This window comes from Canis lupus, chromosome 5, assembly GCF_011100685.1.
Source record: "Canis lupus familiaris isolate Mischka breed German Shepherd chromosome 5, alternate assembly UU_Cfam_GSD_1.0, whole genome shotgun sequence".
Lineage (NCBI taxonomy): Eukaryota > Metazoa > Chordata > Mammalia > Carnivora > Canidae > Canis > Canis lupus.
In genome coordinates, this window is record NC_049226.1 from 77,036,864 (window position 1) to 77,064,108 (window position 27,245).

General features: G+C 43.1%; 1 protein-coding gene and 1 long non-coding RNA gene across 3 annotated transcripts; both read right to left on the bottom strand.

Moving 5' to 3' along the window:
* Positions 1-90: 90 nt before the first annotated feature.
* Positions 91-27,235, bottom strand: COG4 (component of oligomeric golgi complex 4). Of its 2 annotated transcripts, none has more exons than XM_038538367.1 (19): positions 27,037-27,235; positions 24,960-25,042; positions 24,136-24,250; positions 22,338-22,512; positions 21,365-21,558; positions 19,477-19,582; positions 18,195-18,352; positions 17,406-17,464; positions 15,272-15,405; positions 12,059-12,177; positions 11,396-11,562; positions 10,388-10,553; positions 5,896-5,958; positions 2,888-3,004; positions 2,221-2,313; positions 1,561-1,644; positions 1,232-1,333; positions 888-1,016; positions 91-666 (listed from the first exon to the last, which is right to left on the bottom strand). In XM_038538367.1, exons 1-19 carry the CDS (start codon positions 27,202-27,204, stop codon positions 532-534), a joined length of 2,367 nt encoding a protein of 788 aa, XP_038394295.1. In that variant the 5' UTR covers positions 27,205-27,235; the 3' UTR covers positions 91-531. The 2 variants fall into 2 exon arrangements, with proteins under 2 accessions (XP_038394295.1, XP_038394296.1); XM_038538368.1 differs by having other exon boundaries at positions 27,011-27,209.
* Positions 3,806-5,887, bottom strand: LOC119876318. The gene is made up of 2 exons (XR_005360104.1): positions 4,528-5,887; positions 3,806-4,294 (listed from the first exon to the last, which is right to left on the bottom strand). It is a non-coding gene; the product is annotated as an uncharacterized LOC119876318 (long non-coding RNA).
* Positions 27,236-27,245: the final 10 nt, after the last annotated feature.

Sequence of the window (27,245 nt, forward strand, 5' to 3'; positions counted from 1 at the left end):
CTTTAGGCTTTTGCCTTCACATCTCAGCACAACTGGTGGACTTGTCTTGTCCTACAGCATCCAGCCCTCCCTGGAAACAGCATGCTGGCATCCATCCAAGGAGTGTCTTTATTCAGGGTGATCATAAACATCACAGACTCTCCTCAGAGTAAACCTAATTCCCCCGGTCCCCAGATATACCCAAGTCCTTTAGGACTGGCAGGGAGGCAGCTGGTTTGCTGTAGTATCTAAGGAGAAGAGAACGACCACCCATGCAGAAAGCTGGCCTGCTTTGGCTTTCCCACATAATTAGAGGAGCCCAGGGGGACTCACCACTCTTGGTGAGGAGAGGCTGCCTGCAAAGCACCACTCAGACAGGTCTGAGTGCAGACAGCAGAGTGAGCTGAGCCTTATTTCCTGCTGTCTCAATGGATGGAACAGTCTGCACTGGCAAAGCTCCCCAAGCCAGACAGCCTTGCTCAGCTACTTGGCTGTGGCCACTTAGGGAATGGGACCTGAAGTATGACGGGCCAGATGGGCTCCCCCTGGCGGCTATAGGCGCAGCCTCTTGATGTCCTCGCTGCGGAAGTCTATGCGCAGAGCCAGCACCTGGCGTACTTCGGCAGGGGTGAGGCGCCACGTCAATGGGCCAGAGTTGGCGCCCCAGTAATCTAGGATCTCCGTGACCTGTGGGGAAGAGCGGCAAGTCAGCAACGAGAGGCCGTCCTGAGAGGAGGCCTTGAGCTCCATCAGAGGCAGAGCAGGGGTGGTGCCCAGAATGAAGGTGCTCTGTAGGGCTGGGCTGCTCATGGACACTTGGCATTGAGGGAAAAGCAAGGATCCAAATTTTGTCTCTGCCTGTCTTCCCAATCACCTTTCCCTCGCCAGGTCAAGGGAGCCACACATACCCGTTCCAGATTGAGGATTGTGGCCATCTGAGAGAGCCGGGCAAACTTGTCTCGGATGGTCCAGGTGGTCACCGTGGTAAGATAGGCAATTAGTGACCTCAGCTCCTTATCAAACTGCAGACCGCCCAGCTGCAAGGGAGTACAAGCTCAGTCACTGTTCAAGGCCTTGCCCTCATGTGGTATCTCAGTCAGCTTCAAGGCCTCAGATGCCAGGGCAGGACTGGGGTTACATATGCAGAGGCTGCAGGTAGCAGACAGAGGGCCTGCGAGTCCTCGGATTGCAGAACTTGTCTTCCTCAGAGGAAAAGCAAAAGAGCTAGGGACCTGTACTCCCTGAACCTTACCCGGTTAAAGGTGGATTTCAGCACCACTCTCTCCAACTCGACTGCAACAAGGCTGGTCATGAGGCCGGTCAGGCTGTCATAGATGACTGGGGACAGGCTGGCCTGCACACAGAGGATAGACATTAGCAGGAGTCCTACCTAAGTCCCTGTGCCTCCAACAGGAGTCTTCTGGGGGTGAGCACAGTTACAAGAGGCCATCGGGTATGTCTACAGGCTGGGACCTGGAAGAGTTTTCGGGGTTCCCAACAGAATGAGATGAGAAGCCAAAGGCTGCTGATTTGGGCAGAGGTAGGTAATTCCATACCCTGGTCTCTAGAGCCCCTGCTCACCTTGAACTCTGCCATTTGTTGCTCTAGGTTAAGGATGAACTGTTGTACCCAAGGGTCATTGGCCTCATAGTCGTTGAATTCTTCCTATTCAGGAAACAAGCTGGGTCACTACTGGGGGCCTCTCTAGATGGTACCATTAACCCTACCCCTACTTTCACCCAAGAAAACAGGGCTTTCCTCACTCATCCAGCTTAAAAGCAGCTTGGACATTCATGCTGGCATATGCTGCTGCTGCTTTTATATCATACTTCCAATCAGGAAATGGCCCTGGGCTGCAGCCGTGGCCCACACAATATGGTAAAGCTCCTGGCATTTTATTTCCTTTTGCATCTTATGTTCTACAGGAATGACATCATTAGGCTCGGAAAAAAAACAAAAACAGAAACAAAAAAAAACTCCCAAGTCTGATAGGTAGGGCAAAAAGCCTCAATAAAAGAGGATGTGTCAGGTCACGGCAAACCCCCTACACATGTTTTTTAGAGCCTCTGTCTGCAGGGACAACCTGTTTCTTGGGAACAACCTAGTTTCCAGGGTGAGGGAAGTGGGCCAGAGAAGTAGGCAAGGGCTGGTGTGTTCAGACAGCTCCACTGCCTTCCAGCCAGGGGGTTGGGAGAATGAGGAGTCATCCTGGGCCTGATGGCTGCCTATGGTCAGGCTGACCTCCTCAATGTTGTGGGAAACAGATAAGAAGGTGTTGATCCAAGGCTGCACTTGCGGCTTGATGGCTGTGCTGTTCAGCTCTGTCAGCCCTTCCTGCGGAAGGACAAGGCAGAGACGCATCAGACATAAAAGACACATAAACCTCTCCCTTCCCTTCTGCTCCATCCACCCCATGGCTGCCAGGGCTTTCTTCCAGTTCTCAGGCTTTCCTGTGGGCCTGTCCAAAGTCTACCAGAGATCATGCTAATCAAAGAGAAACAACCTGTTCCTTTGCAGATCTGTGCCAAATCAGGTCCAGGCCACGGGGGCTGGTTTGGCAAACGCAAGAGATTTCTGAATGCCTGGTACTAGGCGGGACCTTTGGCTAAGGGCAAGCAGCAGGTCTGAGTAACCACGTGGTTCCAATTCTTCTGAGCACCTTTCTGGGCTCTTGGCACTGTGGGGGCCAAGTGGAGACTCAAGGAGAGCTGAATCCTGGCTTGTCAGCATGACAACTGCTGAAAAACCTTTAATCTTCAAGGGACTCACATGAGTTCAGTGTCTTACTGCTATTCCCTCAGTCTTCCTTGTTTCCTTGTGTATATGGAGCCAGTAATAAAACATTAACAATATTCTCAGAGCAACATACAGGCACAGGATTCAGTCAGCATCTGATCCTGTGGCTTACCTGCAAGAGGTCTCGGAATTTGTTGGACACGGCAGCCAGGTCAGAAAGGCAGCTGTCAAACTTGGCCTGGGCCTGCTCCCCTCCAATGCCCTGGCTGAACAGCTTGGTGCAGTCACTCTAGGGGAGAGCACCCAGTTATAAGGCTTCCAAGCATGGCTGGGCCGTGCAGGGTGTGGGGAAGGTGGAGAGGATGCCCACGTATAACCAGCCATTTCTCCAACTCCAGCTTTCTCTGGCAGCAGCTATAGTTGATCCTAGGCAAGAGTTCTTTTTTTTTTTTTAAGATTTTATTTATTTATCCATGAGAGAGACACAGAGGCAGAGACATAGGCAGGGAGCCTAGTGCAGGACCTGATCCTAGGACCCTGGGATCAGGCCCTGAGCCGAAGGCAGAGATGCTCAACCACTGAGCCACCCAGGCGTCCCCTAGGCAAGAGTTCTTGCTAGGTTTCAGAAAACACAGATTCTATCCCAGTGGCTAGCCATTTGGTTTCCTTTTAACTCCTTATAAGATGAGAGTATTGTATCAGGGAGTGTGAATAAGAAACATAAAAGCCAGAAGTTTTTTCATATCTTTAGAGCCAGACATTCTTGCTTCAAATCCTGGCTTAGCTACATATTGGTTGAGTGACCTTGGTCAAGTGATTTAAAGCTTCTGAGCTTTAATTTCCCTGTTTATAAAATGGGAACACAAATTTCTGTCCCCATGGTGGTTTGGAGAGGTGGAGGAGATGATGCACAAAGTGCCTAGTGCAGTTCCTGGCAAGTAGTAGACACTAAGGAGACACTAGCTTTCGTTGTTATAGTTTCTACTTTTTAAATAATTTTGGTCCCGGGAGCACCTGGGTGGCTCAATCGGTTAAGCATCTGACTCTTAACACCAAGGCACCCCAATAAATAATTCTTTTTTTTTTTTTCCAATAAATAATTCTTTATAAAAAAAATTAAAAAATAATTTGGTCTGGCTGCCCAAGGAGATCATCATGATCACAGTTAAAATTTAAGTGCTTACTGTATGCCATATAACTTCTACTAACTAAAGTACCTATTTTATGAAGTAGGTACTATTACTATCCCTTTGTATAGATGAGGAAACTGAAGCAGAGAGAAGTTAATTTGTCTCACACCTCCCAACAGTTAAGTTGTGGAGCTGGGATTCAAGCTGGGATTCTGGCTCCAGAGTACCTGTTGCTAACCCCCACATTACACCTAGGCATAGAGAATACCACAAGGGGAACTGCTTGAAACTCATTATGTTTTGGTTTGCCAGGAGCTCCTTAGAAGTCTGTGCTGTTTTGGCTACCACAGGAGCCGCAGTGTGGAAGAGCTGCAAAGGGACGAATCCAGCAGGCACAAGCTTTAATTCCACAGCAGTTCCACAGCAGTTCCAATATGCACTATCTTTACCTAGTCTTTTTTTTTTTTTTTTTTTTTTTTTTTTTTTTTTTTTTTTAATTTTTTTTTTTAATGTATTTATGATAGTCACAGAGAGAGAGAGAGAGAGGCAGAGACACAGGCAGAGGGAGAAGCGGGCTCCATGCACCGGGAGCCCGATGTGGGATTCGATCCCGGGTCTCCAGGATCGTGCCCTGGGCCAAAGGCAGGCGCTAAACCGCTGCGCCACCCAGGGATCCCTTTACCTAGTCTTTTAACCTCATCACACCATCCGACCTATGTCAAAGGGTTGCTGGTGGGCTTCAGAAAGAATACACATGAAATGCCAATCTAAGGTGGGTGGGATTTATGGGAATGGTTTTTTTCAGCTCTGCTAAACTTCTGTTCTTTCACTTGGCTAATTCTACTGGCTCAGTTCTGAATGTCTAGCATTTCCCAAAATATTCCTTCCAAATCCAATATTCCAATGTTAAGGACAAAGTCAGGAATACAATCTAAGGTGCTGTGACTCAACAATGATGACAGCTGCCTTGTTGAACACATACCGTGTGAGAGACCCACTATGCTTTTGGTACTTTGTAAGTATCATTCTTAATTTTATTCCATTTTAAGACCTTTTGGGGGTAAATTCCTAATCTGAAACTCCCACCTGGCCACTCTCTCTGAGCCTCCTTCAGGAATCCCATCAGTTACAAGGCCCTCCCGCCTTTGCTGGCTCCTGGCTGCCTGTCTGCCCAATCCTGAAGCCAACTCTTGTCATCAGCCTGTGCACTGAGCCCTGTGCCTCTGCAGCAACATATCCTCCTTGGAGTAGTGTCCAATGTGGTAGCAGGAGCCTGGCTTCTTTCCTCTCCCAGAGTTTTGGAGTGGGGGAGAGTTGGGCCCCTCATTTTATAACAGTTAACAAAATGAGTGCTCTGTGCTATTACTTGTAATTATTAGTATGATGATTAACTACCCCTGCGGCCTCTTACATACCAGGTATTCTATATTATCATATTCAATTCTCACAACTCTGCCAGGCAGAGATCATTCTCCCTATTTATACATGAGGATGCTAAGGCTCTGGGAGGTTAGAGAACTTGCCTTATGCCACACAACTGGTCAGCAGTCAAGTGAAGATATGAACTCCGGGATATCTGACTTCCAAGCCCAAGTAATTTCCACCACATTATGTAGCCTTCCTTTAAAAACTGGTAACAGCAACAGCTTTGTATAGGGTTTGGAGAACTCTATTTCATCTTAATTTCCTAACAGTTTTAGAGGACTTTATCTTTTTTTTTTTTACTTTATCATTTTTTAAAGTGCTTTCAATCCCTTTTAAATTATGCCCCTCAATAAACCCAAATCAGGGCAAGAAGGAGATCTGTTTTGTAGATGAGTGTGCTGAGGCTCAGGGAGTTAAGGGACTTGCCTGACATCACAGGTCAACTAGTGCTGGAAGTGCTAATTTGAATTTTGATCTTCTAACTTGTGGGTTGATTGTAAGTGAAGCCCCTCAAGTCGGCTGAAGGAAGACTGGCTTGATGCCAGGGAATGCACAGTACCCCCCTCCATAAGCAGGCCCAGAGAGGCTGCAGCTGCTGCAAACTGATAGGCAATTTTCTCCATACCTCCAGTGTCTTCTTCAGCGTGGAGATGTTTTCACTGCACACTTCCACGTTGTTCAGGGTCACCTGGGAGTTGAGGACAGAAGAATGTGACTTCCTGTTTACCAGTGTCTGTACCCACTTCAGTGCCAGACTGGCTACAGCTGTACTCCTGATGCTCAGAGGAGGTCTAAGGAACACCCATAGCAATGTCATCCGGAAGGGTGCTCGGTTCTCAGACTGGGCAGAATGGTGAACTAGGTTTGCCCTTCCTTCTGTGCCTGACACTAAGGTAGCAAAGCCATCTGACCTCAAGGGTAGTGACCCAAGGTTTCAAGTCTTTTTGTTCCATGTTTAGGCACACAGGACTAGGAGAAGTCCTGGGCTCCAAGCCCAGGTCTGTGAGGCAAAGGCTGACATTCATTTAAGAAATGTTTCCTGAAATCCACCCTGGCATAGAGTTCACATTCCAGAAGGCAAATCAGATAAGAAATATCAGTATATGTGCTGTCAAAGCGAGCATGGATAAGAAATATCAGGTAATGATAAACACCATGCAGAAAAATAAAGGCCTTGTAATAGGCCACAGGGCTAGAGCCAGGAATAGAAATCAGGTCTGTCTACTCACAGCCAAGAGCTCCTTCTTTCATAACTCTATCATAAGAAATGATAGCAGAGGGCAGCCCCGGTGGTGCAGCAGTTTAGCGCCGCCTGCAGCCCAGGGCATGATCCTGGAGACCCTGGATTGAGTCCCACGTCAGGCTCTCTGCATGGAGCCTGCTTCTCCCTCTGCCTGTGTCTCTGCCTCTCTCTCTCTCTCTGTCTCTATGAATAAATAAATAAAATCTTAAAAAGAAAACAAAAGAAAGAAGTGATAGCAGAAATACCAGTCATAAAAAACAGCATGTAACGAAAGTGATGATTAAGACACAAACTGCTATGCCATTTAGAAGAAACATTTTGGTCCAAGGCATTCAAGGAAAGCTCCATGGCAGAGCTGGTAACTGAGATGAACTTAATTCAGCTTGAAAAGGCTGGAGTAATTCTGACAAATGAGGGGGAGTAGATCTTTCCGCTCATAACAATGTTTTTCTAAGGCACTGTCTATCCCCTTTGATATTTTCTTAACGGTATTTAGAATTATCCAGAATTATTTTGTTTGTTTCTTGTTTGCCTTTCCCACTAGAATGAAAGCTTCATGAAGGCAGGGATCTATTGTTTTCTTTAGAGCTCTATCTCCAGTAGAACATTGCCCAACAGAACTTTCTTGATGATGGAAATATTCTAAAACTGTCTGGTACAGTAGTCCTTAGCCATCTGTACATTAGGCTAGTGAGCATTTGAAATATGGCTAGTTAACTCAGGAAGTGGATTTTTGGTTTAAATTTAAATTTAAATAGCCACCTCTGCCTCCTGGCTATTAATTACACTGGGCAGTCCAGTTCTAGATCTTAGAATGGTGCCTGATACATAGAAGCATCTCAGTATTTGTTAAATGAATGAATAAATGAACGTGTTCTGCAGAAAGGATAGCATAAACACAGTTGCAGAGTGGCAGGAAACCCTAAAACATATTTGGGGATCAGCAGAGTCATTGCACAGATATCTGCAGGAAATGGCAAGAGTAAAGCTGTAGATATGAGCTAAGTCAGACTGGGACTTGGTAGCTATGCTCTCCTGTGGCCAATGGGGTGGCACTGAGGATTACTACCTCCCAGGTGAATGCTGCATGAGCACAGCTGTGGCTTGGGAATATTAATCTAGAGGCTGTGGGGATGGAACTAGGATCTGAGAGAATCATATTGTCTCTGAAGTGGTGGCATGACCGTGAAGGCAGGGGTGAGGTAGCAGGGAGCCAATTTTTTTTTTTTTAAGATTTTATTTATTTATTCATGAAAGACAGAGAGAGAGAGAGACGCAGAGACACAGGCAGAGGGAAAAGTAGGCTTCATGCAGAGAGCCCGATGTGTGACTCGATCCCGGGACTCCCGGATCACGCCCTGGGCCAAAGGCAGGTGCTAAACTGCTGAGCCACCCAGGTATCTTCCCAGGAGCCAGTTTTCAAGAGAGGAGTCAGAAGTGTCAGGATCTGGGGGTAAAAGAAGAATCCCAGAACCCCAGGGATTGAGATTAGGATGGCCTTCTTGGGTTCCCAAGAGTGCTTCCCTTATCACTGTCCTGCAGCCAATACTGAAAGATCGTGTTGTTGACAGTGCTGCTAAGGTCGCTTCCATGGGGGATGGATAAGACTGCATGCCTTTTGTTAGCATGCCACACACAAGGCTGCTAAAATCACAAGCTTCCAGAGAAATAAGTGCACTGTCATGACTGTCATGACAGCTCAAGGATGAAGGCCACAACTTAAATGTTTCCAAGGCATTTAAGGGTATAAGAAAAATCTACCATAAGGGGAAAATGGATTTGAGTTCAAAAGGTATTGATTTCAGAGTTTCCTTTTACTGACAGTCCTTGTAAGCATGGATTCACTAGGCTTATCCCTGGCTCATGACGACTGATATGTCAGCACCATTGGGGAATTCATCTTGACAGCCAAATGAATCAAGGTGACATAAGAAATAGGCGCTGCAGTGGGAGTGATGACATTTTAAGTACTTGGCATCGGGAAAACTAGAAACCTGTCACCAAGCATTTAGCATCACCTTTCTTGTTGGCCTTATCTTCTGGGCCCTCAAACAATGAAGCTGTCTGAGTGGCAGCCAGTGTAATGGGGACTTGTGGGACAAGTAGAGGACAATGGCACTAGAGTGACAGGATGGGAAGGACTCAGGGGGCTGTTAACAAACCACCAAAAAAGCTTTCAGGTGGTCGTTAGTAGGAACCATTTTTGAGCAGAGAAACGAAAAAATAAAAGTAAGTTCTATAGAAAATGAAATAACGAATGCAAACAAAATGAAAAATTTAAGTTGGTTCATGATCATATGAAGCTGGCTGCCAGACATTTTGGCAAAGTTGTCCAATGGTGTCGGATTTCAGAAGCTTCTTGGAGATGATCCTCTTTCTTGGAACAACCAGGACATCTCCAATCACCCATGCTCAGGGAAAATATTTTCAGTGACAGGAAGAGAGTGGAGGGGATCCCTGGGTGGCTTAGCGGTTTATCGCCTGCCTTTGGCCCAGGGTGTGATCCTGGAGTCCCGGGATCGAGTCCTGCATCGGGCTCCCTGTGTGGAGCCTGCTTCTCCCTCTGCCTGTGTCTCTGCCTCTCTCTCTCTCTGTGTGTGTCTCTCATGAATAAATAAATAAAATCTTAAAAAAAAAAAAAAAAAGGAAGAGAGTGGGGCGGCCTAAATAGACTCCAGAATGAATTTGTCTGAGGATGAGTTACTGTGGGTTCCCTTGCACAGGTGGGTAGAACACAGTGTGTTTATGCTTCTGTCTCTGAAAATAACAGCTCTTAATTCTTTTGGGGTCATAGACACTTTAAGAAGCTGATAAAAGCTAAGGATGCTGCTTTCAGATAAGGAAAAAAAAGGGACATGTTTGGCATCCAACCCCAGGGTGTTCAGAGACCCCCATCTATAGACTACTGAGAGCTCTGCTTTTGGATGTTTCCTTCAGACTCTGAACCCCAGGTGCCAAGTAGACTCAGACTCTGGCCAATGTGGGGGTAGAGCAGAATGACCTCTGACAGCACTGTTACCACTCATGCGAAGACAACACCTGCCAGAAAGAGCTGATTACAGGCTCAGGACTCTTCTGTATTCTTTTGGTTCATCACAAACTGGCTGTTAACCTTGTATAAATCCTTTCATCCTTCTATGCTTCTCCCTTCCCAGCTGTCATACAACTGGTAAGATTCACTGCTTCATCTTATCTGTCACTCTGGCTGAAGGCTTTAAAAAGGTCATGTTTTGGGATGCCTGGGTGGCTCAGTGGTTGAGCATCTGCCTTTGGCTCAGGGCATGATCCTGGGTCCTGGGATCGAGTCCTACATTGGGCTTCCTGTGTGGAGCCTGCTTCTTCCTCTATGTCTCTGCCCTCTTTCTCTGTCTCTCATGAATAAGTAAATAAAATCTTAAAAAAAAAAAAAGAAGGTAATATTTCTGAGGAAATTGAAAGCCTAAGAAGTGAACTAGGTAAACAGCCCTGGTAGGCCTAAATGATCAGTATCCACCCATGTTGGGGACCGCCCTCAGAAAAGTGGTCTGGAGGCTTGGCACAGATATTACAGTTGATTCTGTGGCAGATACAAAACAAGCTTGATACCCTGAACAGCTTCATAGTGCTCTTGGGAATGAGCACTCAGGAGGGCTGAGGTGCCCAGCCTTCCAGGCAGGGAACAGTGATATCCTGGATTGGGCAGCTCAGAAATAGGTCCCTAGATAAGAAGTGATTTCAGAACCTTCTCGGAGGAGCTTTCCTTAAAGGAGTTTTCCTTCTATAGAGACACTAGATGAAAAGTCTCTAGTTGAAAGCTAATTATACTGTGGCTTAGAGGTCATAATTTAACTTCTTGAAATAAATGGACCAGCTCTCAACCTATGGGACTACCTACCAGGAAGGATAGCTTGGCCTCGTCAGTGCTCTCAATGCCTTTTGTGTCAAATTTGCCTTGCTGGAGGCTGCTGTGCATGATGTTCACGGCACTCGTCACCCCGCGCTGGATGTCCTGTAAGGTGGTGGCTGGGAAGCCCATCCTCAGCTTGTTACACAGAACATCCCTGGCGGGGCGGGGGGGGGGGGGGGGGGGGGGGGGGGGGGGAAGAATGGCACATGGAGATTGACAGCATTCAATTGGCTTCCAGGACAGCAGGACCAGGAGCCCAAGACCCTAACCGAGTAGCATGAACTGCTCTTTGGGGGGAATAACCAATCCTTGAGATCACTGTAGGAGAACTTGAGCATCCAGGGTATGAAAGAGACCAATACCTTTTCAAAGGCACCTATATGATGAGAACATATAGAGGACACTGGCCAATTCTTTTCTCTCTATGAGGATTTCAGTTATCACCACTGAGCTCCAACAAGCTCAAGAGAAGGCTTAGTAAACAGCTTAGTGAAAGGCAATACCATGTAAGTGGTGAGAGAATAGAATAGGTTTTGGGAGTTAGTTCTGGGATCTATTACATATTCCACCATTTATGAGGTGTATGATCTCCCTGAGCCCTAGTTTCCTCATCTATAATGGTTCCTGCCTCACAGGGTTGTTATCAGGACTGAATAAGAGCAGGAAATTGGCATAGTGCCTGGCCTGTAACAATGGTAACTATAACTGCTATATTACAACTACTGCCTTCAACTGAAGCTGCCTGTTCTCTTTCCTAGGTCTGAGGGCTAATAACCCTTCTAATCCAGTGCAGGGATCACAGATTTGGCTTGTAAGATATGTGGCTGCTGTAAAGCTGCCTGGAGCCAAGGATGCTGTACCATGAATAGGAGCTTATATTCTAGATAGCACTGAACTAGAATCATATGGAAGAAAAGGAAGCAACATGGGCCTCAGGAATCAATCACAACTAGGACCTTTTTGCTTCCTAGAAAGTAGAAAGGGAGTCAAACCTACCTGAAGTCAGACTCCAGCTCTGTAGTAGCAAGGTTGATCATGGCACAGAGACAGTCGATGCTGGAGCTAGACAGAGCCCGTCCAATGCACTTTTTAACAATGTAGAAGACATCATCCACCATGCTGGATGTCAACTGGCCTTTCTCATAGGTGTCCAGAGCCACAGCCTAACCGAAAGGCAAAGCAGCCATAAGGGCTCCAGTTCTGCCACTGTTCTAGATGGTTCTGCTCCCTTTTGAGCTTGTCCTTGTTTCTCCCAACATGGCTTACTCTGGTCACAACTTGGTGTGGATCCTTCTTGTCAAAACAGGACATTAAATTTTCAGGCCCTTTGCCCTGGGGACATTTGTTACATAGAATGTAAGACATCAGGAGAGGCCCTTCTTCCCCAAGGTTCCTCACCCACATACCTTCAGGGAGGCAGGGCACAGATAGGTTCCTTGAGGAGCTGAGGTGTTCTTTTGTGATCCTTGGGAAAGACAACCTAGCTGGGTCTTTGGAGGACATGCCAACTCCAAAAATGCCCTCTAACCATACAAAGGGGTACTGCTCCGTCTGCATGCAAGGATATTCTCAAAGCAGGACCAAGAAATGTGACATGCTTTAGCCATTTCCTTCTTAGACAGGAAGCCCCATTTCCAAGGGATGTGTCCTCTGTCCTACCTTATTGACAGTCTCCCTCATGAAGTACTCCTCCATGGTAATATAGAAGCCAATTAGCTCCTGCATGGTGCAGCTCAATAGGCAGTTATTAAGGAGTTTGTCCAGAGACTTCTGGTGCTCTAGGGAACAGTCAAGAAAGGGACACTCACCTTTCTTCCCCAAGAGAGAAGGTTCAACGGTTTTCATTTTCCCAGGTTCCTTCTAGTCTTTGTTCCCAATCTATGCATAATTTACATGGTTATAATCACAGTACAGATACAATTTTGTACTCTGCTTTAAAAAATTGTATCCTATACTCTTTGGGGAGCCTGGATAGCTCAGTCAGTTGAGCATGTGACTCTTGGTTTTGGCTCAGATTATGATCTTAGGGCTGAGATCAAGGTTGGCATAGGGCTCCAATCAAGGTGAACATAGGACTCCATGCTCAGCAAGGAGTCTGCTTGAGGATTGTCTCCTTCCCTCTCCCTCTGCCCCTCCTCCTACTCCTGCACTTGAACATACACACTCCTTCTTTCTCTCCCTAACATAAATAAATATTTAAAAAAATTATATCATATATATCTGAAACTACTGTAACATTGTGTGTCAACTATACTCAAACACAAAAATTTTTAAAAAAGATATATTTTCAATGTTCGTAGCTGCTTTTTTTTTTAAGATTTTATTTATTGGGCAGCCCCGGTGGCACAGCGGTTTAGTGCCGCCTGCAGCCTGGGGTGTGATCCTGGAGACCCGGGATCGAGTCCAGCATCGGGCTTCCTGCATGGGGCCTGCTTTTTCCTCTGCTTGTGTCTCTGCCTCTCTCTCGCTCTCTCTGAATGAATAAATAAATAAATCTTAAAAAAAAAAATATTTTATTTATTTATTCATGAGAGACATAGGGAGAGAGACAGGCAGAGGGAGAAACAGAGAGACATAGAGAGAGAGAGAGAGACAGGTAGAGGGAGAAGCAGGCTCCATGCAGGGATGGATGTGGGACTCAATCCCGGGTCTCCAGGATCATGCCCTGGGCTGAAGGCGGTGCTAAACCGCTGAGCCACCTGGGGTGCCCACCTTCTTTTTTTTAAAGCTTACTTATTTTTAATGCCTGTGTGATACTTTATCAAGCAGATCGTCCAAATTTTTTAAAACTCTATTTAAAAAAAAAACAAAACTCTATTTTTAGACACCTGGGTTATTTCTAAATGTTTTGTCCTTATTCGAGATAATTGGAAACCACAGTTATTGGAGATTATGGTGATTTTTAAAAAATATTTTATTTTTAAGTAATCCCTGTACTCAACATAGGGCTTGAACTCACAACCCTGAGATCAAGAGTCACACACTCACATTCTCTAAACCAGTGTTGGTCCAACAGAATTTTCTGTGATGATTACAGTGTTTTGTGTTGTCTAATATGGTAGCCGCTATTAAGCACCTGAAATGTGGCTAATGTGACTGAGAAACTGAATTCCTAATTTTAGTTAAATGTAAATTTAAACAGTCACATGGGGCTGGTGGCTACTGTATTGGACAGTCATTATGAATAGCAATGAGCACCAAACTCCAAATGAGCATATAACCTCCCTTAAACACCAAATCAAAGCAATACCATTCTGGGTCATATAAAAATTCCCTTGCCATGTATTATTGAAACAAGTTATATAGAATGCCACAGATCCTGTGTTAGTTTCAAGTCTCTAGTTCAGAGAATCCTGCATGTACTTCACTAGCAGGAATTAAATAGTCTTCTTAAATACCTGGAGAATCAATTTGTAAATAAAACAAGACTGTGGCGCATATTTTTTCAATGTATTTTATCCGTTCAAAACTTTATTTTTTTATTTTTATTTTTAATTTTTATTTATTTATGATAGTCACAGAGAGAGAGAGAGAGAGAGAGAGAGGCAGAGACATAGGCAGAGGGAGAAGCAGGCTCCATGCACCGGGAGCCAGATGCGGGATTCGATCCCGGGTCTCCAGGATCGCGCCCTGGGCCAAAGGCAGGCGCCAAACCGCTGCGCCACCCAGGGATCCCCCGTTCAAAACTTAAAAAAGATTTTTTTTGACTTTTTATTTATTTTTAAAGATTTAAAAAAAATTATTTATTATTCATAAGAGATACAGAGAGAGAGAGGCAGAGACACAGGCAGAGGGAGAAGCAGGCTCCATGCGGGGAGCCTGATGTGGGACTTGATCCTGGATCTCTAGGATCACGCCCTGGGCTGAAGGCAGCACTAAACTGCTGAGCCATCCAGGCTGCCCCGTTCAAAACTTTTGACTGGAGGAACTGGAAGACTGAGGGAGGGAGTGAAAGGCTTTCTTTACACTATATACTCTTTTCATATACTCTTTATACTATATATTCTTTCTTCAGTATTATGACTAAATATTGAAGTTTTTAAAAAAATTTTATTTATTTGAGAGAGTGTGTACATGCATGAGCATGAGTGGGGTGAGGGCTAAAGGGAGCGGAACAAGAAGACTCCCCACTGAGCAGGGAGCCTAAAACGGGGCTTGATCCTAGGAGCTGGGATCATGACCTGAGCCAAAGGTCACTTAACCAACTGAGCCACCCAGGTGCCCCTGAAGTATTATTTATATACCATAAAATTCATACCTTGTATGTGTACATTTCAATGTTTTCTTAGCAGTAACTTTAAAAAGTTTTGTAACAGTAGTTACAATCCAGTTTTAGAATATTCCTATAACTTCCAAAAGTTCCCTTATGGAATTAAGTATATCTTTTTGCTCTACCTATATGTCATGTATACAAATCACTTACTAAGTTTATTCATTATTATTATTTTTTAAAGATTTTACTTTTAAGTAATCTCTACACCCAATGTGGGGCTCAAATCTATAATCCTAACATCAAGAGGCATATGCTCCATTGACTGAGCCAGCCAGGTGCCGTTTCACCTATTTAAATGCTAAACCTAACTCAGAGCTGGCAAGGAAACATGGTATGGAGAAAAAAATCAGAGGAAAATTAACCATTCTGAGTATTAGGTTTCCTCACCTGTAAGATGACTAAATAGGCTCAAAGATACAGTCCAATTCTAATATTTAGTAATTCTAGCTTTCCTTTTGGGAGTCAGTTTGCCCACAGACCACAGAGGCTAGAAGCTCTAGTTATTTTGTTAAGAGATCTGTGGTTTAACCATTAGAAAACAGTGCCAACTCTGTCCTAGCCCTCCCAGAAAATATTTCCTCCCAGGAAATGCCGTTTACCTTGCTTTACTTCTTCTGAGACCATGGAGTCCCCCACCTCAAAGTCAGAGCTGATCCTCTTCCTGAGGAAGCGTAAGTATAGCTCACTACGGGCATTCATAAGGGTGACCTCAGTCAGGATAGGGTCCAGTTCCCTGAGATACATGGAACAGAAGGAATAAGCAGGAGGGCAAACATAGTCTCAAACTCCCTCTCCCACTGGGCCCAGAAGAGTCAGCTCTGCCAGATGATCATCTTGGCTCTGCTGGCCCGACTGAACTCAGACAGCTGTCAACCACATATTCCACTTATCTGTTTTACCTGAACCATCACCTGTTAAAATACTGTCAGGGGCTGAATAAGACACTGGGATGTGTATTTTTGTTAGTGATTGGAGTAAAAATTATTTATGCATCACATGAAAGGAAACACATCTCCCCAACCTCTTATTTAGTGGTGAGATTTTAGAATACACTATTAAACTGTGTCCCACACCCATTCATCTACCCAGAGGAAGAGCCAAAACAAACTTGAAAAAAACAACAAAGTTGTAGGATTCATACTTCCCAATTTAAAAACTTACTATAAGGCTACAACAGTGAAGACAGGGTGGTACTGGCAAAAGGATATGCATATAGATTAGCTGAGAGTCTAGAAATCTTCACATTTACAATTAATTGATTTCCAATAAGAGTGGTCAGACAATTGACTAAGAATAATCTTTTCAACAAATTGTGCTGGGATAATGACGGATATCCATAATAAAAAGAATGAAGTTGAACCCCTCCCTTACATTATATACACAAATCAGCTCATTTTCCACATTGAACTCCAGGAGATCTTTTTATTTTATTTTATTTTATATTTATTTATTTATTTATTTATTTATTCAGGAGATCTTTTTAAAACATAGATCTGGTCATACTGTAATCACATGATTTCTATAGGGCTTATAATATAGGACCCTGATTGGCCTGACTTTAATGACCTCTTTGGATTCACCTCATATGAGGCTCTGTCCAATTCTGTACTTCAGCTACACTGTCCTTTTAGTTTTTCAAATACACAGAGACTTTGCCCATGCTTTTCCTGCTCTACCTGGAAAACTCTACCTTTTTTTTTTTTTTTAAATATTTTATTTATTAATGAGAGAGAGAGAGAGGTAGAGACACAGGCAGAGGGAGAAGCAGGCTCCCAATGGGGAGTCCAATGCGGAACTTGATCCCAGGGCCCCGGGATCACACCCTGAGCCAAAGGCAGACGCTCAACTGCCGAGCTACCCAGGCGCCCCAACTCTTTATCTCTTATGTCTAGTTACTCTTAAGGCCTCAGATCTAAGGTCATTTCCTCAGAGATTTTTCCTTGAACTTTATCAGCTTAAGTTATATCCCTTTATTATATGCTCTTCTGTACCCTACACTTAGTATATCATAATGATTAACAACATGAATTCTAGAGTCTGACTACTTGGATTCTATTTCTGGTCTGTAGTCTTCTAGCTGTATGACCTTGGGCCAATTACTTAACCTCTTCAGGCTTTAGTCTCCTCTGTAAAAAATGCTTCTGGATTAAATAAGTGATCCTCAAATGAAGGTAATTTTGCCCCCAAGACATTTGGCAGTGTCTGGAAACATCAGGCTACCAGCATCTCGTGAGAGGGTGGAGGCCAAGAATGCTACCAAACATCTTACAATGCACAGCACAGTCCTCCATAACAAAGAGTTATCCAGCCAAAATGACAACAGTACAGAGGCTGGAATAAATGACTGGATTATTTAAGTGCTTAGAACAATGTATGCCATATAGTAAACACTATATATATGTTAGCTATTATTATCTACTTTATAGACTACAAATGCCACAAGGAAAGAATGACTGTTTGGTTTGCTTACTTTGCTTGCTGTCACATCCCAGTACCAAAGACTAGTGTTTGACCCATAATGTGTACTCAGTAAAAATTTAGTGATCGAATGAATACAATTTTATGTTTGAATTTTCTTTTAACAAGCATATTACTTTTATTAGACAAAAGTAAAAGCTTGAGTCATAGATAAAATATTTTTAAAACACAGACCACATTGTAATAAAGTAGTCTCAGAATGGTGCACAATTACCAATCCAAATTCCCATGGGCTGAAGAAAAGAGGATTATTACCTTGGTTCTATTTTTTCTGTTGTAGAATTTCTCATCAAGCTGTTCTGGACATGCCGGAACTGCAATACACCAAAGAAATGAAAATGCTCTTCCCCACCCTCCTTCTATCTTCCTCTTGCTGGTCCCTCCAAAGTTTGGGCATACAAGAATGTTTGAGTTCAGTTTGCTTAACAGTAAGCTATTAGGAAGATAGGCCAAAGATTTACTTTTGCTTTAGATGCTAATGCTCATCTCTATTATTGCACTTAAAAGTGATGTTAATGATGTTCTAATGAACTACTGCCTAGTCGCCTAGAGTTCTACAAGTAAAACTGTATGGGTTACTTGTATTTCTAAATCCTACTCTTACTTCCTCTGCTCAAAGGAGAAAAAAAGTTCATGGAAAAGCAAGTGTTATTGTGAGCACTTAAGGACTAAGAAGAAAAAAAAAAAGGAACTAAGGAGAAATCTCAGACAAATTACTTAACACTTAACAGGAACTTAAGTAAAATTTTCCTTATATCAGCAGAAGGCACTGTTGCACATTCTGAGATAGAGAGGTGCTCTAATGTTTCTATTTGTTTCTTCCAGGAAGCCCTTTCTACTTCTTTCTCAATTTTGCACTGTATCATCTTGAGAATACCTTAAATCCAAAGTAAGCTGGTGACAGGCAAGATGCAGTTTGCATTCAGCACTTATTTTTCTATCTACCTCTTTTTTCATCCCTTCCCTACCCCACCTCCAATTTATTGTATTCAGTATCAATGGCTCACACTGTTTCCAAACCCACCTGCAGCTTCCCCTGCTTACCTGCTGGTGGTAGTCCCTTTGTTTGATGAACTTGTCCACCACCTTTTCCACCTGTCTGTCACATTCCACCTGCAGATATTTTATCAGGGTGTAAAGTCTCCCTGGTCCATAATAGGTCTCCACTATTGGTTGGTGGGTCTCTACAATGCGGGCAATACCTACAATGGAGAAAATGAGAAGACTGGATTCCAAATATTCTTCCCATAAAATAAACTCCTTTCCTCTATCCGGGACTGATCTGGGGTCTAGTTCAATGCTTTAAGGCAATTTTAACTCCTAAAATAAATTACAAGTGGTTCTTGCCAGTGCTGGGAGTTGCCATTTAAACACTGCAGTGCTTGGTAAACCAGAAGGCATTTACATTACACTGATAGTTTTGTTTTTTTTTAAGATTTTATTTATTTATTTGAGAGAGTGAGAGAGAGCAAGAGCACAAGCAGGGGGAGCTGCAGGCAGAGGAAGAGGAAGAAGCAGGCTCCCTGCTGAGCAGGGAGGCCAGGCTTGATCCCAGGTCCCAAAGATCAGGACCTGAGCCAAAGGCAGATGTTCAACTGACTGAGCCACCCAGGCGCCTCTATACTGATAGTTTAATAGGAGTATTTTTGGAAATCAGCATCACTGTCCTCCCAATAATTTACTTTAGGGTTAAATTTACTCTTAGCATTTGGGTTTTGAGGGCTGGGGAGGATCAAAACACTTGAGAGACTCTAATTTTTCCTATTTAGATACTTAATTAGAAAGTTAATTAATTCTAAGGGCACCTGGGTGGCTCATGGTTGAGCATCTGGCTTTGGCTCAGGTCATGACCCTGGAGTCCTGGGATGGAGTCCTGCATCGGGCTCCTCGCAGGGAGCCTGCTTCTCCCTCTGCTTATGTCTTTGCCTCTCTTTATCTCTAAGAAAGAAAGAAAAAAGGAAAGAAAGAAAGAAGGATAATTCTACAGAGGCTCCTGGGTGGCTATGCCTTCAGCTTGTTAGGTATCTGCCTTTGGCTCAGGTCATGATCTTAAGGTCTTGGGATCAATCTCCACATTGGACTCCTTGCTCAGTAGGGAGTCTGCTTCTCTCTCTCTTTCTCCTTCTCCCTGCTTGTGCACATTCTCTCTCTCAAATAAATAAAATCTTTAAAAGAAAAAAGAAAGTTAATTCTCCGATGTATCAATACACAGCAAGCTACAGGATTAAACTAAAGGCATCAGGCTAGTGGGGAGAGAAGAAAAGCTAGGATGTGGGTGTTAGGCAGAAACATCTTTAGTCTTCTTCAAATGGAGAAAGAGGCTTGCCTTCAAAAAGAAGAGTGAGTGTATCTGCAAAGATGACTGCAGCTCTCCGATCACTCATGTCCGTCCCCAGCACCAACAGCAGATTCTCCTCAGCTTTACTGGCCACCTGAAAAAAGTGGAAAATCCACAGACAGTTCTCAAATCAAAGGCTAGCCTCAGTTTTCCAAAAAGACCTCCCACTGACTTTCTTTTTCCCATGTTTGCTTTGATCCTTGAAAGCCTAGGCAGCACAGAGGAACCTCTCTTAAGCTCGGAGTTGTCTGGGCCTCAGGCAAGACAAAGAACTTGAGCACAGCAGTAACTCTTCTTCAACTCAGAGATATAAATAATGCTTTCCTTTACTTTGAAGATATATATTGCCATTAGCCAAAGAAAAGAATCCCCACTTCCAGTAATCACCTCAAAGTTTAACTCAAAGTTATCATTAATGGTGCTTCAATTGAGCAGGACAACAAATCTGGGTACTGCAGAGGGATTTTTTTTTTTTTTTTTATGATAGTCACAGAGAGAGAGAGAGGCAGAGACATAGGCAGAGGGAGAAGCAGGCCCCATGCACCGGGAGCCTGATGTAGGATTCGATCCTGGGTCTTCAGGATCACGCCCTGGGCCAAAGGCAGGCGCCAAACCGCTGCGCCACCCAGGGATCCCTGCAGAGGGATTTTTAAAGGATTAAAAGCAGAAGCCATTTCTAGGTCCCAGGTGGCAAAGTACTGATAAAAAAAAAGTGCCAGTCCTCCACCCCCCCGCTTATATTATATTTTATTTATTTATTTATTTATTTATTTATTTATTTATTTATTTATTTATAATATTTAATTCTAATTAATTATTTTAAAAGATTTTATTTATTCATTTTGAGAGAGAGAGAAAGAGAGGGAGCATGAGCAGGGGGAGGGCCAGAGGGAGACACAGACTCCCCGCTGAGCAGGGAGCTCAAGGCGGGGCTCAATCCTAGGACCCTGAGATCATGACTTAAGCCAAAGGCAGACACTTAACTGACTGAGCCACCCAGGTGCACCTTTAATTAATTTTTTTTTAGAATGGGTAAGACACACACTTAAACATTCCAAAGGAATAAAGGAATGTTCAGTGAAAAGCAGTTCTTCCCTTGGTTTCTCAGTCTCCTAAGTCTCCTCTCAAGAGATAACTGTTGTTAACCCTTTGAAAAATGCCCTATACTTATGCAAACATTTTTATTGACACCTATCATTTTAAGCAGAAATGCTGCATATAGTTGTTAACTTAACTATATGTCAGAGACTGAAATATGTCAGCACATATGGAACTCATTTTTCTTAATGAAGAGCAGTGTTCCATTATAGAGAATTTTGGGGGGAAGTGGCAGGATGCATTCTGATATATAGTTACAAACAATAACCTTTGCACTCATGCCTGCTGAGCTTTGCTTCTTTCCATCTAAGATCAAAGGGAAGATGCTGAGGCTTTAACTGAAACTTGTTTCTTTTTCAAGATTTAACCTTAAGTGACCTCACCTCCTTCATTTCAATGTGGCTGATTTTGATACTCAAGCCTGGTTATGAAGTCTTAAAATGACTAACAAAAAACTCTGAATGTTCTTAAAAGAAGCCAGGCCCTGGCTGATAGCTTAAAAAGGGTGATTCAACTTATCACAGAATTTACATTTTAATTTTCCTATGGTTTCACTTGGTCTGTTGGAAATGAATGTATATCAGTAGATGTCTAGGTCATGCCTAGATAAGTGCTGAATGAATGTGTGCATTCAGTCCTGCTAGGCTACAGTGAGAGCAAGAAAGGGGGAGTTAAATCCAGAAGAGAGAACATATCCACAGAAACTAGATCTATACAGTGCCCCAATCTATAGTCAGTGAACCATACCACTATCCTACCAAGCAGTCAGGGGCCATACCTGCTTGCAAAGGTATTCTGAGAACTTGCTTAATCCCTCCTCATGCAGACCCAGCAGTGGGAAGATCTTGAAGAAGCGTTCCACCTGGGGCAGATCCCCTTCTTTAGTAGCGATTGCAAACTTCTCTGTTACGATGGCTTTGAGACGCTGCTCAGCTTCCTGTAGCAATTTCAGGTTAGCATCAATCATGCTGCCTGCACAATGGGGAGAAATGGGAATGAATGTAAAGAATGGTACTATGTCAGTTCTATGCCACTTTGTGTACCACTATTCATTCGAAATATACATAGAAATTACAATCAAGCAAAAGAAATAAGATCCATGCATAAATAGATGTAACAAACTAAGTGTACGGTAAGTGTATAAGAATAGTGTCCACGAGTCAAGTTTTTGGTTGAAGTAATTATAAAGGTCTTCCTAGAAATGATATCCCATCTTTTAAAGATGGGTAGAGTTTTGATACCTGAATAGAAGGAACATAATGAAACAAAGGAACAGAAACAAAAAGATGAAAAAAGTATTTTTTAAAGTATTACAAGTAATACTCTGGCATAAAAAGGGCTCTATATATGCACAGTGAAAGGATGTATGAATGAATAGCATGAAACAAGATGAGAAAGACAGGGTGGGTTGAAATCACAGAAGGCCTAAGAAGCAGGGCTAAGAATTTAATTTTATAAGTAAGTGATATGGTCAAGTGGAAAGAACCCACTGGCCAGAGGAACAGCAGATCTGGATTCAGTTTCCTTTTCTATAAAATGGGAATAACAGCACCTGCCCTAGGGTGGTCTATGACCTATATAGGTTGAGTATTGGACAAGGAAATTGCCTAAGTTGCCCTTTTCTTGGTTGAGTTTGTCTTGTTCTGATTATAGCTGCTTGTAACTAGACCAGAAATTATAGGTGCTTACCAATACACATTACAAATGCTTGTAATGACCGTAGAAATCAACAGTTTGGGATGGATGCTCACCTTCTTTGCCCTGTCGGCTGAGCTCAATGACTGACTTGTCCAGGCACAAATAGCGATGAATGTGGGCTGCAGCCTGCTCATAATCTTCATTCCTCAAAGCAGTCTGAACTCCATCCATGCAGAATTTCAGGTCCAAGATATCGTCAGCTCTCTGAATGGCTTGATAGAGGCGATTCTGCAAAAAGACTTGATGCTTAGAAAAAATGTCCTATTCTTGCAAAACATCTGTTCAGAAGGTACAGAGATTCTGGGGCAGAATCCGGTTAACCAGAGGCCCTGAACCAAAACCACTACCACTCACAAAACTGTTATCGGTGATGATCAATAACACTAATAAGTATCATACAACTTTATTTATGTGACCAAATCATTCATTTTAATGGAAGCAGGAACAGGGACAAGGCATATTTATATTTGACTTATGTTGTTAAATTAATAATGGAATCAGAGTGTACTTAATATTTGAGAAGAGGACATTATAAACCAAATAATAAAATAGGTGAAACATGTAGAAAGTATTCTTCCTTTAGAATAAGCAAGATTTTTTTTTAAAAGTTTTATTTAGGGACACCTGGGTGGCTCAGCGGTTGAACGTCTGCCTTTGGCCCAGGGTGTGATCCTAGAGTCCTGTGATCGAGTCCCATGTCAGGCTCCCTACATGGAGCCTGCTTCTCTTCTCCCTCTGCCTGTGTCTCTGCCTCCCCCGCCCTGTGTTTCTCATGAATAAATAAATAAAATCTTTAAAAAAAATAAAAAATAAAGTTTTATTTATTTAAATAATTTCTATACCCAATGTGGGCCTAGAACTCACAACCCTGAGATCAAGAGTTACACACTCTTCCCACTGAGCCGGCCAGATGCCTCTAGAATAAGCAAGAATATTTTAAAGAAACCTTAACATGTGACTTGGTGGCTGTGTGGCTATAATGTATTGTTAAGTTACTTTTGCAGAATCTCAACAAATAGATCAGCAAGTTATGCTATTTCACAGGGGGTAAAAGGAGGCTGGGACTGACTTATTCAAGAGCCCAGATCTTGTGCTATTCGCTACAGTAGTCATTAATGATCTGTGGCCATTGAGTAATTGAGATGTGGCCAGTCCAAATTAGGATGTGTAAATCACACACTGGATTTCAAAGACTTAGTATAGAAATAAAGGTGGCAAAATATGTCAATACCGGTTTATAGTTATGTATGTACGTATGTTATGTATTTATTTATAAAAGATTTTATTTATTCATGAGAGACACAGAGAGAGAGGCAGAGACACAGGCAGAGGGAGAAGCAGGTTCCCTGCCGGGAGCCCGACATGGGACTTGATCCCTGGGATTACGCCCTGAGCTGAAGGCAGATGCTCAACCGCTGAGCCACCCAGGTGTCCCCATAGATGGCCTTTATCAGGTTGAGGAAGTTCCCTTTTACTACCAGTCTTTTGAGTTTATGCTTTTTCTGAGCTTATGAGAGGATTATGTGGTTGTTATCCTTTATTCTTTTGATACAGTGGATTATATTATTTGGGTTTCAGATGTTAACACAAGCCTGCGATCCTGGGATAGATTCTACTTGATCATAGTACAATCCTTTTTATATGTTGCTAGATTTGCTTTGCTGGTATTGTTGAGGGTTTTTATGTCTTTATTCATAAGAGGTATTGGTCTGACGCTTTCTTGTGGTATCTTTGTCGGGTTTTGGTATTTTGCATTAGATTTATATTGAATGGTGCTGCTCTAATTTCTAATGTGGCGGCTTTTGTACTGTGCTCTGCTAACTTCAAACATCAGAAGTTCAATGAGATTACCTTGGCCAAGTCAAGCTGACGGACTTTGCTGGACACATTCTCGGCTAGGTTGCAGGTAAAGGTGATCATCCCAGCTAGCTGCTTTGCATCTCCTTCAATCAACTGCAGGTTGGGACTGGAGACACATATCAGCACACACATATCCATAGGGGTAGAAGGTCAGAGTAAGAGATAGAAAATTTTTTACAGATGGTGACTATGATTTCTACTGTCTTTATACCTTCTCACAACTTTTAGCTCAGTTCACTCTACTCACAGCTTTTTCTGAAGAGTATTTTACTGAAACTCAGGCCTATACTAAGTAAAAAAATTACTTTTATATACTAAAGACTCCCCTAAATAGGTACTGCTAAAGAACTAGAGAACAAATACTCCCCACTGTGGAGTATAAAATGCACTAACCAACAATCAAAGAGGGTGATGAGGTTAAAAGAGCAATTTTTATGACTAGCAAATACACAAAGTTTGTAAAAACAGTGGTTCTCAAAACTTGAACCACACATCAGGATCACTTGGTGTGCTTGTGAAAAGCTTGTCAGATTCCCAGGTTCTACCCCCAGAGTTTCTTTCTGGTTCAGTAGGTTTTGAGTGGGGCCTCATAATTTGCATTTCCAACAAGTTTCTCAAAGATTCTGGTACTTACTGGTCCGAAGACACTTTTAGAACCATGTGACTAGGCGTACCTTAAGTATTTACTTAACCTTGAAATAATCCTCAAATTTCAAAATTAGATGGCATTTTATAATAGAAAGTTAGGAAAAACAGGAATTTATCCAGCAGAACTTGTTGGAATTACAATAGGTCTTGCTGAGATGGAGACTCACCCCATTCGGTGGAGAGTAACCATTTTACTTTCAATGGTATTTTGCTGTTCCAAAAGAGCATCCAGTTCTCTCTCCACCACTTTCTGAAACACAATCATTTTGTCATCAGAATGGTCAGAAGAAACCTTTTTTTTTTTTTTTTAAGATTCTATTTATTCATGAGAGTCAGAGAGAGAGAGAGAGAGAGAGAGAGAGAGAGAGATAGGCAGAGGGAAAAGCAGCAGGCTCCTTTTGGGGAGCCTGATGTGGGGCTCAATCTCTGGACCTTGGGATCATGACCTGAGCCCAAGCCAGACGCTCAACCACTGAGCCACTCAGGCGTCTTAATCAGAAGGAACCTTAAGAGTTATGTAACTCAACCACTTAGCTGAAGGGTGAATCCCATTTCAAATGTCTTTCACTTAATTCTCTTACAACTTAAACAAACAATACTTCATTTTTGTATTTATCACATTGCATAATGATTGATACCTTCTGTATATTTTATTCTCATCTAGCAGATGAATACCACAAAGGAAGGAAATAAACTCTTATTCAATATAGTTAGCATAGTATCTAACACAGGAAGGCATCTAAAATATAACGCCTAGGGCAGCCGGGTGGGTCAGCGGTTTAGCACTGCCTTCAGCCCAGGGGGTGATCCTGGGGACCCTGGATCGAGTCCCACATTGGGCTCTCTGAATGATGCCTGCTTCTCCCTCTGCCTGTGTCTCTGCCTCTCTCTCTCTCTCTGACTCTATGAATAAATAAATAAAATCTTTAAAAAATATATATAATGCCTAAACAAATGAAACTTTCAAAGTGGTAGTTAAAAAAGTCTCTTCATAGTGTACAGTTAGTACCCAGAAGGGATAAATACATAATCCTCTCAGCCAAGTTATATGCTGCATTACTGCAACTGACATTAACCTTAAATGCTTGACTTTCTTCATCTGTAGAATGTAATACATATCCTATAGGACTGCTGTATGAGCCAAACAAGGCAACAAACATAAAGTGCTTAACATAGTATGTGAAATATTGTTCATTAATAGCCATCAATATCAGTTATACATTTCTATTAAAATAACTCAGTAGGATTCAGAGGGAAACTTCCCCTTTGACATTCATCAAATACAAATACAGAACTAATATTATTCCATAAGATGGTCTTAATTTCACCTTAAACATGGACTCAATGAATGCACGCGTAGTACTGTTGGGAGTACTGAACTTTATAAAGCACAACTTGCTGAAAAAAATGTTATCAAACTGCTCGAGTTGGTGCACGTTAATATTTGAGAATATTCTTAGATATCCCCTCTCCCTCCTGCTGCCTTTTGTACTCAATTAAATCTGAATTAAAAGTCTGGTTTCAGGAACAGCTACCAGCTCTGATCTTTTAGATCAGAGCTTGGATCTCTCTCTTCTGAGTGGCAAAGAACCCAAATGATTTTAAAAAATATATTGATAGCATCAGGTTGCCACGGAAAATGGAGGTTGCAAGCCATGTTCCTTATCTGACACAATGCAGAGGTGCAAGAGGTGAAAGGGACTAGTCCAAGATTAGACAGTTGTGCCTGTCTTAAGACCTCAAACTTCTACAAACCTGTGCATTTACCTAAACGCTAACTACCTAAATTGCATCCCCAAAAGTCGCAAAACGCTTCGAGTTTATTTGCGATGACTTCCTGCTTAACTGAGGTAACACGGTGAAAGCGTTTCATAATTTTTTTTTTGCGTTTCATAATTTTTATATTGCTAAGTCAATGAAAGACTTATTTACTTATTCTTATTTCGAGAAACAAGCGAGTTGACATACGCTGTCAGTCTAACTGCTTTGGCCAAGAAATTTCCACCAAGGGCCTGGGCAATCAAGGGGAGCGAAGGAGATCGCCAGATAACAGGGAAAACAAACTTAGGGACATCAGACCAAGGGAACAGAGACGTCACGTCCCCCCTAATACGCTCAACTACACTCCTTTTTCAATTTATGCTTTTTTTGTTTCCCTCAGCAAAGGCAGAGAAAGAACTTCCCACAGCCCGGATTTCCCACGACTGACGGCTCCTACCCACTGCCCCGGGCTCAGCCCCACACCTCCTCGCCGCAGAGCCGTTCGTATACAGCCTCCAGCTCCTGCAGCTCGGTTAGGGAGCGAATGAGCTCGGTGGAGATTTCCGAGCAGCGGCCTCCTCCCATCCCCTCAGGCAGAGAAACCCCTGACAGCTTCTGAGGGGAATCGAGATCCGCCATCTTGGTTCCCATTTCGCGCTTCCGGCCCCGCGAGGCCCCCAGCCTCGTTTGAG